This window comes from Pygoscelis adeliae, unplaced genomic scaffold, assembly GCF_000699105.1.
Source record: "Pygoscelis adeliae isolate BGI_AS28 unplaced genomic scaffold, ASM69910v1 Scaffold62, whole genome shotgun sequence".
NCBI classification, from domain to species: domain Eukaryota; kingdom Metazoa; phylum Chordata; class Aves; order Sphenisciformes; family Spheniscidae; genus Pygoscelis; species Pygoscelis adeliae.
This window is the reverse complement of record NW_008824401.1, coordinates 4,062,498-4,075,722: the sequence shown is the minus strand read 5'-3', so window position 1 is coordinate 4,075,722 and position 13,225 is coordinate 4,062,498. Positions and strand designations below refer to the sequence as shown.

General features: G+C 40.5%; 1 protein-coding gene across 1 annotated transcript in view; it reads right to left on the bottom strand.

Annotated features, from left to right (window-relative positions):
- Nucleotides 1–6,907: 6,907 nt before the first annotated feature.
- The window catches only part of LOC103913785 (neural-cadherin-like), a 50,643-nt gene continuing 44,325 nt past the window's right edge, over nucleotides 6,908–13,225 (bottom strand). Inside the window, exons 26-27 of the mRNA XM_009320331.1 lie at nucleotides 10,454–10,510; nucleotides 6,908–7,321 (exon numbers count right to left, since the gene is read on the bottom strand). Of these exons, the coding sequence (XP_009318606.1) occupies nucleotides 6,908–7,321; nucleotides 10,454–10,510 (471 nt within the window). The remainder of the gene's footprint in view (nucleotides 7,322–10,453; nucleotides 10,511–13,225) is intronic.

Genomic DNA, 13,225 nt, shown 5'->3' with positions numbered 1-13,225 from the left:
CACTGCAATATATGTTCAGGTATTAGAGCTTTGCTTTACATTATTTCAGATACAAAGCATTTTAGCACAAAATCGTTGTGTCCCTGCTCTTTATCCTAAAAAATAGACTACAGTTATTTTAAATTGACTTGGAAAATTAAGTGGAGACAGGCCTCAATCCTGAGAATTTTGTGATTTGTTTGTACCCTTTGTCTTTTTACCGGCTAGAACTTTGTGAATTGTATTGACTTTCTAAATGCTGTGTAGATAACACAAGACTTTTGCTGTGTTTTAGCGCTGCTTTGGTTTTATATTGAAATTAGAGGTTAAGTCTGTTTGAAAGTCTAACTGTACTCTCCAACTGTAATTAGACATCCACTAGGATCATTTGTTTCTTATGAAAAATAGAATTGTAATAATCAAGTGCCTCTAGGCCAATGTTGAATTAACATTTGAACACCTATAAGAGTGTTTGTGGCCTGTGCAAATAACTCAGTTATAAAAATTACCACTGCAATTAATTTCTATTGATGGGAAACTTAAAGTGCTACTGCTGGCAAACTCCACATTTAATTTAATCAAGATGTGTAATGAGATTAGCTTAAACAACTGAGCTGTGTTCCGATTCCAAATGATTTGAATGTTTTCCCTTTTCAGTTGTACTAAGGTAAATTACTGAAGAGATGGAGATGTCACATGCTCAAACAATTTTATATTCAGTAAATACTCATTAAACAATGTTCAACATCTTTCTGCACTTTCATGCTAACACAAAAGGAAAGCGTGCTTTAATCAGACTGTATTTAAATCAAACATTGACAGTAGCTAGGTTGTTAAACTGAGCAACTGAAACTCCTGAGCAATTTCTAGCCTGTAGCCCTTAATGAGGTTGGAGACCACTGCAGTTTAACATAATACAATAATAAAACATTTTAATCAGTATTAAAACTTTAATTAGGCCCGTAATGATGCATGCCTGTTCTTGTTGAAAGCATGGGTCAGTGAATTCCTCAGTGAGTGCCTTACAGTAATGGAAAACAAGCACACGTAGGGTAAAGTATGGCTAGGCTGTATTGTCTTACTTTAAAAAGTGGTTGTATCTTTCTGTAAAGGTGCGGTAGTAACTTTCCTCCGATTGAAACGAGAGATTCCAAGATGCAGTGGTGCCCTGTCACTTTCAGAGTTTACTTGTAGGTAACAGCTGAGACTGAGCAGACCTGACTGTAACAGTAGTTATTTTTAAATAGACTTTTTTCAAAAACACAGTCTCTCATGTTGCCCAAGGAGAAATTTAACCTTTTTGTAGAAACTACCGAGTGCAAATTTTTTGGTTTTGGGTTTTTTTAAAACAAGAGACCCCCGAGCTACTGTAGGTCTTGGGAAAGCAGAAAAACCAATGGCGCTGGTGATCCAGAACCACCACAAGAACATAGTTTCTTCTTACAACGCAAACATCCCCCAAAGTAGCACACCAGAAATTGGAAGTGTTAGATACAAAGTATTTTGGAGATTGCTTGAAACTGTTGCACTTCACAGTCTTTAAAGCCTAGGTAGCTTGCGACACTTTTAAGCAATCCCCACAGTTCCTGTATCAGAAAGATTTACTACTGAAGGGAAGGGCGTATTTCGGTGACTATGTCAGCGTTCAGAAGACCAATCTCCGTAAAATAGTACAACAGAAAATGCCAAGGAACAAAACCACTTGCCAGCTCAGAGGAAAGCAGTACACGCATCAACACCGCGCTCGGAGAGAGGGAGCAGCTGCTTCTCTGTCCCCGATTTCAAGGCTTGCCCGCCAGAGCAAAGCATGCAGGGGAAGGCTGGAGCAGCGGTGAGTAGTCGGTGCTGGCTGAGGCGTGGGGCTGCGGGACTGGTGGTAAAAAGGGCTACGTTTCCTGTTCCTAGAGGTTGGGTGTAAGAGCCTGAGACTTCTAGGAGGGAGGGGGTGTTCCAGTTGTCTGGTGATTATCTTCTCTACATCCCGGGTCTTGCTGTGATCGATACTCACTGCATTAAAAATGTGCAATTTTTTAAAAAATAACTTTACCTGTTCCCGAACTACATCATCCTGATGCACCTTATTTCCCAGCGGTTGCTGTGGCATCACTGTTTCATTGTATTAAGTAGGATCCACCCCCAGGAACAACCCTCGTGGCAATGCATTTACCGAAGTCTTACAAATAACTAGCAATGGGAATGGCACCATCATGACTTCTTGTGTACGGTACCCGTTGTCTGCAAGGACTTTTAAGCTGCGCATTATCAGTGGAGTTGTGGTGTGAATGACTTTTTAGATCACGGAGACAAAATGTTCTCAAGTAGCCGGAGTATTTTTAGGGGAGAAAAGCCTTTGAGATCCATAAGTATATTTTCATTTCTTGTTTCAGTGTTCTGCCGGTGAGATCTAACATAGGTATTTTGTAATATGTTGTTGTAAAGAGATGTAATGACTATTGTATACTAAATAAATTGTGTAATTTGAAAATCACTTTTTGGGTTGTTTCTATCTTGGGATGGATTGAGAAAGGTGCAGTTAGGGAATCAGCTTTGTTTCAGTCCATATGGAGGAAGGCAAAGTGGTTTTCAGCGGGACGTTTTGACTTTTCTCAAGCGTGTCACGTTGCGTATAGCACTGCCTTTTTGAATCATCTGTGTGTTGTAACAGCTTGCCGGACTTCCTTTCTCTGTTACAAGTTAAAGGGGTATCATCAGCCATGATTTTTACCAGTCGTCCCGCAATTCACTTCAACGTCAGCAAGGTCGGCAGGCTGAGGCAGTCACTCGGTTTAAGTAAAGATAGCTTGCTTTGACCAATAGGGATCTGCTTGTTTCCACCTCGTAGCTCAAGCTTTAGTATTCTTACTTGATGAAAAGACACGTGCAGTCTTTGGGAGAGAAAAATTACGCGTATCAAGTGCTTTGTTTGAATTAGGATGTCCCGACAGAGGTAAGCTCTGAAAAGCCTAGGCGTTCTTGCGGCAGGGAGGAGCGGGATGTGCAGAGCTACGCATGCAGCTGTCCGGCCTGTCTTTTTGTCAGTTGTGGCGCCTGAGTGCAGCCACATCTTCCCACGTGTGCTACTAGTCGTAAAGTGAGGTTTTGGGGAGTTTTGTCACCAACGTTAATTAGGTACAGACAGGACTTCTGTGAGATTCACTTAATTAATGGCATGTTATCACAACAGGGTATGCTTGTAGAGAGGGGATTCCGGGTTCCAGAGAACCGGGTTTCTCAAAACCTCCTCGTTCATCAACTGTTACCAATAGCGTGGTACAACCTATTTATTTAAACCCCCAGGAAACGGCCGTGGTTTTTATCACTTCTATAACTAAGAAAGCGCTCAGCTTTCCTCTATTCTAATCCTGCTCCTTCTACAGCCACGGTTTCCCTTCTAAACCTGCTTGTACTAGCCAGTAGGTCAGACCTAAGGACAACCAGCTTTTGCAGGGCTTGGCTACATGTTAAATACTGGGAATGTTATTTTAAAAGGGGAAAAACATGAAGATTAATGTAGTTGACAGACAGATTAAATACTAATATCCACATGATTATTTAAATTTCAGGCCTTTGCAAGTTATTTTATACTAAATAAAATGTTTTTACTAGATGTTTAAAGTCTGTAAAGAACGTGGAAGAAGATTAATAGAAGTACCAGATTACTGAAAATCCCACTACCTAGGGACCCAATGAATTTTTTTTTATTCAATTTTTTTTCTTCCCCCCTCACCCGTTGCAAAGCTTTCTGTTGCCAAGCCAGCTGTCCCTGTTCTTGAGCGATGTCAGTGCTATACCCTGATAGGCTTTCTTGTAGAGGTACTGAAATACTTGTATGTGTCTGTGTAAATGTGGAACAAGCAGAGCTATGATTTCAGAAATTGCACAGTAATTTAAAGAGCAGCATGCAAATTAAAACAGATAAGTGAACTAATGAGTAATCCCTAGAAAGAGAAAAAGTGGGTTTTACTAGGGCATGACATCTGCAAATGAGTATGTCCTATTACTGAGCTTTTATCTACACAAGCTCCTATGGCGGTTTTAAAAAAACTTTCTGACCTTTTGTCTTATACTGTATAGTCTGTAACACGTATGTCTAACTGCAATTACACGAGCAGCTCTGAGGTTGCAGTTGTTATTATTATTTAGGTTTGGGTACGAATTACTGCCACGGCTGTAATAAGGACTGCAGCGCACATCCTACATGTCAGCTGCTTCTCAGCACCTAAAATCCAGACTAGGGAACAAGCCTATGGGTAACACAACTTGAGTAATTCTGTTGAGTGTAACGTGAAGGATTTCCTCCTCCTTAGACTAGTTGTCTGTCGGTTGCAAAAACCGCGAGCATGCTACATGCAAAAAGCACTTGGGTATCTGAGAGAAGCACTGGTCTGTGGCCCCAGCCAGCCGCAGCACTCGGGAAAACTCAGAAATGGCAACACGTCTTTGGAGTGTGTAACCAGAGCTTGAGCCCACGCAGCAATTAGAAGCAACTGCTGCTTCCCTCAGCTTTTCAGACAGAACAGCACGCGTGACTCCTGTCTGTGGAAGTATCTGATCAAAGCTGAGAAAGAAAGAATTCAAGAGAGTCCAAGCTTTAGTCAACCTTAAATATATGCAGCGAAGAGACATCATATGCAGAAGGCTTATTTATTATTTATACGGTGCCTGAGCTATGCATGACACTTCACAGGCAAATACAGTCCTTGCCCCAAGGAGCTTACAAGCTAAATTAAATTAAAACCAACCAAAATGACAGCATATCCATAGCTATGGGAAGAACACAACGTATGCAGACAAAATTACTGCTGTTCGGGGAAGGAACAGATTTTGTGCATAATATGTATTTACTTCATTTTCCATATCCTGTTTGTGACTGCTGTGATCATGAAATACAGAAGCTGCCACACCCGACTTGTGAACATTGCAAGATATTTTAGCCTATGTTGCCTCACAGGTAAATATATCAGTAAAATCACAAAATCATGGACTATGTACCATCTGTGACTCAAAACTATGAGGCATGGGTAAAAACGGCATTTAGCTTTTCCAGATGAAAATGCCACATTATCGGCAGTGTGTAACCGTTGGTCAGTCGTGTGCTCAAGATTTTCCAAAGTGTGTCACAAATGCATGCAAGAACAAGATGCTCTGTGAACACTTCTCGTTTGGGAAATGTGCAAATTAATCTAGCCTGCAGCCCTATTTGTTTATGGTTTTCTTACTATATGTATAAAAATAAAAGCCAGCCCTCCCAAAACAAGATACTGATGCAACTGTAAGCAAAGCAGTTTTAATGTCATTTACAATACATTGTTTTATGCTTCATTTTAATGAAACAAATCACTTTGGAATCTATATGATATATTCATATTATCAGCTGATACATATATAATTCACATACTATATAAAGAAATGGCACAAAACAAGATTGTGTTCTTGCTGCACTTTACTCCATTTATGTATGAGCGGTCTCAATTAAAAAAAAAATCAAAATTAATTTTATGAAGCCTTCTCTCTTCCAAATATTGTCAAGTTTAAAAAAAAAAAAATCCAGAATACTAGCTGGACATGAAACAGCCTGAAAAAGGGACTGATAATTTAGAGCATAATATTGCACCCCCTGCAACCGGTGTTAGTTTTTCCCTGTGTTTCTCTGTCCCCCATTGATCACGATTTTCTACTGAAATGTATCTGAGGGTGGCCTGTATTATTATGTGCTGTCATCCATGGTTCTGGGAGAATTACTATCTCTGATGAATTATTAGACTTTTGGCAGGGTTTTGTTTATCACAGGATTTTAGTTTTAGAAGTCCCAGTGGTGGGTGAAGTTCTTTTTTGGGTGTAGGAAAGAAAGACCTTCAGTCTTCTGACATCCTAAAGACAGTAGGTATTTCGACAACGTCCAAGGGACGTTGGGTTGTTTTCTTCACTGAAAATGCATCTGCGTCCCCAGCCAGCTCTTCCCAAGGCATTACTCGGCTACAGTTGGGCTTCTATTAAAACGATCTCCAGCCTCTCAAACCTAATTCTTGCAATGCTTCTCTGAAAGGGGGTTTAGCGAAACACGAGGGACAGGGTTGTAGACGCAAATTACACGGTTCCGGCTGGTCCTTAGTTTAGGCTCCGTTCAATGACCCGTTAGGAATGAAAGACGATGGTGAACTGTGGTGTTTGCTACTGAAATTCCAAACTAGCGACCTTTGAGGCTCGTACCTTAGAAAACCTGGCCTTTTAATTAAGAAGAGTATTTAGCTGCAAGCAGCTGATTCGATGTGTTGTGCCTAAATTCAGTTTCTGCATTTGTCTGACAGCATAAAGGGATTTCATTAAGTTATGACTGAAGTTAAAGATCACCACCCGTGCTGCTTCATTCCTTGACCTGCATCCATGGACTCTCATCTGCACCACGTTCAGGGAGCAGGTGCTGTAACTGAGCCTCAGTCAGGGAAAGGAGAGGGGTAGTGTAGAACACGGGCTTTATTTCCACAAGAAAAAGACAACATGCTTTTTTTCTTCAAATGACTGCTAAAGCTCCTACTGAAAACAGTACACACAGCATGCTTTCTTCATGCTTCGAGCACCGTCTTAGCTTATGTACACAGGATCTCTCAAAGAGTCCTTTATTACCTTTAGTGACAAAAAAATCTGTTTCTTCCTTAAACACTGTATGTGAATGACAAAGTACCCCAAGTTCTCCATTTGCTCTTTCCAGTAAGTTTGTATTCCCAAACATAGATATCTAGAATGGCCCAAGATTAGCTTCTACTACTAAATTTTTCAGTTAGATGCAAGTTGTGGCTCATCAGTGGGAATTTGACCGCCTCTCATAACAGGAAAAAAAAGGGGGGGGGAGGGGGATAGTACATAGCAAGAGCATGAAAAACCGTCCTCCACCCCTGCTTCCAAAACGTTGAAAATAGTAGACTCTAATCTACACGTCTTCTGCATCTGCGTGTGAGTACAGTTCACTCAGTTTCTCAAACTTCGGTCCCCACTCTTTAATGTCATCGAACGCTACACCCTCATCCGGTTCAGAGGAGCTCAGGGAACTCAGGCTGCCAGCAACCGAGCCTTCCCCTTCGGTGCAGAACACCTGCAGTGAGTCGTGGGGCGCAGCCCGGGGATGACGGTCAGCATCTCTGACAACGCCTGACAAGTACTGACCAAAGTCTCCGCTCGTAAAAGAGGCTTCTGCAGTCGCTGATGTTGCGGTCTGCTCCGGCACGCTCGGGGACGCATCGCTAAAGAAACTGTGCGGTTTTGCTGGTTGTTCTCTCTTCCTGTAGAGGGAATAGGCTGGGCTGGTTTGAATAGACACCTGCAGTTCTGCCATGTTGTATGCATCCTGGAGTGAGAAACCGTTCACGTTAAATTAATACTCTCTATAGGTCCCAAAATTTCATGTTCTAGTGGAAATAAAGAAGGAACAATCCCGAGGCAGTCCCTTTGGTGTGAACACTTGAAGGATTAGCTTGTTCAACCAACTCTGCCACCTACAACGCACCTGAGAAAGCCAAAACCTGCCAAGCAGATGAGAAAGCATGAGGAACACCTGTGCAGCCTGCGCAGGTGAGGTCCAAAATCAAGTCTAATTTCATATTAGAAGCTAAATAAAAATGACAGAAATGCCCCAATTTTTGTTCTGAAATTCAGATCTGAATATTTTTTCCATCATTGAACACTGATACCGAGCCTGGCAACGAAGGTGAGGAAGGATCTTCACAAATAGCATGTAAAAAGAAATCTTTCTTTTAGCAGTTCAAACATCTGCAGTGATCTCTTAAAATTTTATCAATCTGTGGAAAAACTGCTCGTTATGTTATATGAAGTGGCATGATTGTAAAAGCCAAGTAACTACCTATTACCAAAAAAAAAAAAAAGTTTCCCGTCTAGCGAAGCAGCAGTTAATGCTGTCTGGTAATTGTGCCGCAGTTCCTGAAGTGCAACTTCCGTCACTCAAGCTTCCAGTACCATACATGTTAATTGCATTAACTGATCAGAATCTTTATGCCAGCTGAAAGAAAGAAAAGAAGCGTTGTCCTACAGCATCCTTCACCTTCCTACAATCCAAAGGTTCTGCCTCTGGACTTATTTACAGGCAAAAGAAGAATGTTGACAGGCTGTGTGAGACAGAACTCATTACGGCAAGCAAGTAATTATTTGTATTGCTCATGCTCTTCATCTGAATAGTAGCCACCGATGACAGAGCTGTCAAATCAGCACATTCCAAAAGATGACATTTATTCTCTCGCATGCTGAATTGCGCATAACCATTTCATACGAGATCATCCTAGGTAATCTTGGTGAGCCTTTGCTGAATTTCAATCGGAGACAGAGAACTGCTTCAAAAAAAACCAACAAACCCACCTGCAATCAAGCAGCCACGTTGAGTGGCAAGACTAGGGTTTGGGACAGGACTGTAACATAGAATAGCTGCTTATTTCCATTCATCCAGAGACTAAATACTGTTAGTGATGAACAACGTCACACCTACAGCGCAGATGCCTATCTTAGGCATGTTCTAAGTAAGCGTAAGCTACAGTATGATCCGACTACGAGCATTTCATAACAGCACGGCTACCAGTATAACCAATAAAACATGGCAACTTTTAGTCGTACGAAACTTAAATGGGAGTTTGTCCAAACACAGATTTAAGGAACATCCCTTCAGTGAACCTGGTGATATTAAAATCATCCTTCACTGCTATTAGCAGTTCATTAAAATGACACATTTCTTCTGATATATACCATTCTTAGTTGGCAGCCTACAAACCCAAGGCGATCCTTGCCTCTAGCTTCAAAGCTGGCTTTTAACAACGTTCGGTGTTTAGTTGTGTTAAGTATATACTCAACAGTGCACTAACCTACTACAATTTTTATGAACTCCTAATTTCTCTGAGGAATAGTTTTATTTCAGGTGGAGAAACTCCTTCGTAAGACAGCCTCTTGTCCCCATAGTCCTACCCTCCGCTAACATTACAAGGACAAAACTCTTGTCCAAGCGCCCTCGTGATCCTTTTGTTAAGGTAACATTACAATACAATTAAGGTACTGTAATTCTGGGTATTTTGGGTTCTTTAGATCTAGGCAAACAATTAGGTACTAAAAAGGATACTGGAAAGTTTTAGCTGCAATCCCAGCAACGGTAAAATTTGAATAATTTAGGAACAGTATAGAGAACCCCTAGAGGCTTCATTCCAAGCAGCATTTCTTCAAGACAGAGTAATAGCCTCAGATGAAGATCGTCAAGTCACTAATTTACTTCCAGTGCTTAAAGTAAGGAGTGCGTTTTAAGAACTCTCCAGAAGTAAACATGTCATACAGTAACTCTGGATTTCCCCAATCTATAGACATTCTGGGTGTAAAATTGCAAAGTATTGCAGAGGAAGTTAATCTTATTAAGGAAAACGGGATTTATGCATATAGCTGTCTATGGTATAACATGGAAAATGTCCCTGTATTTATTATGTTCACACTAATTCATCAGGAAATTAAGAATACTCTACAAGTAAGAATACTTTCTCAGGTGGCCTTGTAAAACACTCTCTGTATTTTATAACTAACAATTCTGGAAGATATTCGGAATTTTGGGACAGGTGACATTTAATATTTTTTTTTAAATCACTGGCTTTTTTTGATCCATCACATTGGTGCTGTGACTATTATTACCTCTGCCGAGTCACACCACCTTTTGAATCCATGAAATGAACAGTTTCAAAAGGCAGCAATGAAGCTCCTTACCTTTTGTAAACATAGCAAATGTCTGTGGGTCAGCAAATAATCTATTTAAATTACTCGTCTATAAGATCTGTAGTTTTCTTTCAAAGTTCTGGCTTAAACTGACATGTAGAAATCCTTCGAACAGCTAGCAGAAATGTTAATATTATCTGTTTTGGGTATAATCTGGTCTACTGTAAATACAAACATGCTTGTGTTCACTAGCATCTCTCTCTCCAAAACAGAAAAATGCAGAAAGGTTCTTCCACAACCACCATGTGCTTTAGGGCTTAAGAGGAACAAATGTTGTTTCTTAACAAGTCAAGTCTGAGTAACTGCAGTTACGAACAGGCTCCAGAAAGAGACTGTCCATAACAAACAGCTGATGTCAGGCTCTTTCAAGCCCTCGGTGCTACGGCAGTAATTACCACCGAGAATTCAGCGTCTCCCGAGCCACGAAACCAAAACCATCCGCTGTTAGTTCTTTACTGCTAAACTTGCTCTACAAGCATTTTTAAATATGCACATAGGATCACTTGCTTTAAGACAAATTAAAAATTGATAGGCACTTCTCTCCGCTTAAGAAACATGCACCCTTGTGTACATAACCTTGCAAATAATTCATCTACCAATTGCAGTAATGAATCAGCAGAACAAAGGCTGAGGTCCTCAGTTATAAAGGAAAAGCCAAAACCACATTTTTGTTAGCATGGCGAGCCAGAAGTCCCCTCTTAATTTAATGTAATACAACGATCCTTACTTGGTCTTGTTCCCCACCCCCTTCTTCATTGTAGTTGAGGATATTTTCTCTGATGTCCTCCAGATCCTCACAATGCACAGATACGTGGCAAGCTCCTCCGCTCAGACCTTTGTGACTCTTCCAGCGAGCCCACAAGAATACAGCACTGAACAGAGCTGTGTGAACACACAGGAGCAAAACAGAACATCATTCAGAAACAAATAAAACATTTCTATACAGAAGTACTGCAGGGCGGCTTAGACAGCAGCCGTTCTATATGAGTACTGCAGCGCTGGTTTGCAGTCCGAGCCAGCAAGGCTGTAGTTTTGTGTTTCTCAGCAAATGTTTGATTTTTGCACTCTTCAATGTAGTTACAAGTGAATGCCAAAGACAGAAGAAAAGGCCTTTAAAGAGCATTTTAAAATACCCTCTAAAGTGTAACTTTGAAGTTGTTAAAAGCATAACTAACGGAAGAACTGAATGACCCAAGTGCTGTTCAGAGACCTACCTATTTAATGTATTGAGTTAAACTTCGTAAGAGAAAATGTATACAAAGGGGTAGCACTTAAGTAACAGTGTGTTGACAGTAACAGATACAATGACACAGAAATGAAGCACAAGACAAAAGAGGAAATGACTTATACGTTTTACTAGGGGAAAAAAAAAAAGGGGGCACATTTTGCCTTAGCATCCATGAATTTAAAACGTTTTTCTTAAACGCTTAGGTGCATTTTACACACTGACAGTTGTAAAGCTTCAACATCAGGTACTGAACATTATGTAAATAGAAACTTGTGTACCACTGTGTTACCAACTCTATAAAAATTGGATAAAAGTTCATCGTAAGACCTCAAACCACTGGATACCATAAACTAACACCGCAGTGAATTAAAGAGACTAGAATCTCTTACAGGATATCTACATGGCAGACTGCAGTTCTGTGGAGCCGCATCTAGATGACGCTGGGACTGAAACTGGCATACACAGAGGTCTGTGCCCTGCCCTGTGCTGTGTAGCTATACTCTTCAAGCTGAATCAATGCGTTTGAGGTGTATGTTTACCTTTCCTCCCCCCATCCCCAAATTTACAGAAATGTGTCACACAGATTTTCACACATCGTAACTTCTTGGCAAAGTCATTTTTTAGCTGAGCTGATTTTGAGACACTCAAGAAGTCCTTTAAATCTTCTACGTCTCTCCTATTCTTTGACTGCTAATAAAAAGCCAATACTTAAAATGAACATAGCCCATATTCCAAGAGTCTAACAAGAGTGTAAACCAGAAGTACTCCCACTGAAGATAGTATCTCTTCCATACAGATACCAACAGTGTAAGCTCCTGCCTGATTTTCTCCTCAGGATCTTGCAATCCTGAGCTGTCATTGAAAGCATTCTATGAAGTTTATTGTTTCTTTGATCCATAGGGTTAGTGTTAGAGCAGTTGCAAGCTCTAAAGTGTCACTGTGTCTTTAACCAAACAAAATGAGCTGAAGCCTCCTCCTGGCAGGGAGGGGTGGGGAAAGTTCGTGTGATATCGAACCAATGTGAAGCCGCCCTGGTACTGATTTACTTACAAAACAGTTCCATATTTGAATTTAAGATGTAATCAGATGTCAGAAAAGCAGCTTTTCTAATCTACCGGAAACTTACAAATTTATAATTTCAGTTGCATGAATTAATCACTTCTAAGTGCATTACCACTTTCTGGAAGTTCTGTAAGAGAAAGGGCATTTGAAATCTAGAGAACGAGTAATTTTATTAAAAATTCTCCTAACAAAAGTTGCAGTTGTGTGGTAATACCACGGTTGACCACATCTACTAAAATTTTCCCAGCAATGCACACCCCTTGGTTAAAAACAACTGTTTCTAACTCATAAATTAGACCTGAAAGATTAGCAGGATTATTAGGTGAAAGATATTGTTGTTTTTTCAGTCAAGTTTAGTCAAGCACAGGCAGCAGCACAAAGTCAGCTCACAATAAAACAGCTCTGACATAGCAAAACCCCCCTCCTTTAACATTACAATCGCTCATCAACTTCCACTAACTGGGATTCCAAAAGCTGTGAAACCAGTTAGCTTCCCACGTTATTTGCTGTTCATATGTGCATGGCAAACATAGTATCTAGCAGAGTTGGGGAAAATGATGGTATTTCAGGTAGCTACAGATGGATGCAAAATAGTCCACAATATGTTTTCATACTCTGACATTTCATACTCTGACATACTACAACTTCTGAATGAAACTTAACATTGCAAGCCATGAGAAAAACCCTATGTCCTTACTCAGGCAAACTTCCATGAAATTTGAATAAACGAGAAGGACTCAAAGATGTGATCCTTCCTCACTCACGAGACCCTTCTTTGTCCTTTCTCTTCTTTTTGAGACCCAATGCCTAAGCCTGAAAATGGTTGAGGAAGACAAAAGCAGCTGTTGGGAGTTATGACACAACCGGTAAGATGCAAGAGACTGCTCCTGTCTGACCAAGTGTATTCCTATCGGACACTGCATTTCTCTTAGACTGAAAAATCTGTTTCATGCTCAGTAGTATTTTAAACAATGCTTATCTGCTAGCAATTTCCACTCTTGCTGTTCAATTGAATTTGCTTCCAATTATGCATCTGAACAGTTCCTTAGCAATGAAGTGAAAATGTGCAGAAAATAAAACTGCAAAGACTTTCCATCGCTCACAAATGTTGATTCACTTAGCAATATATGCACAGGGGGATGAAAAGTAAGTCACTGATGGAGCTGAGACCATGGCAAAGAAATGAAGGCAGAGTCAAGTCTCCATTAG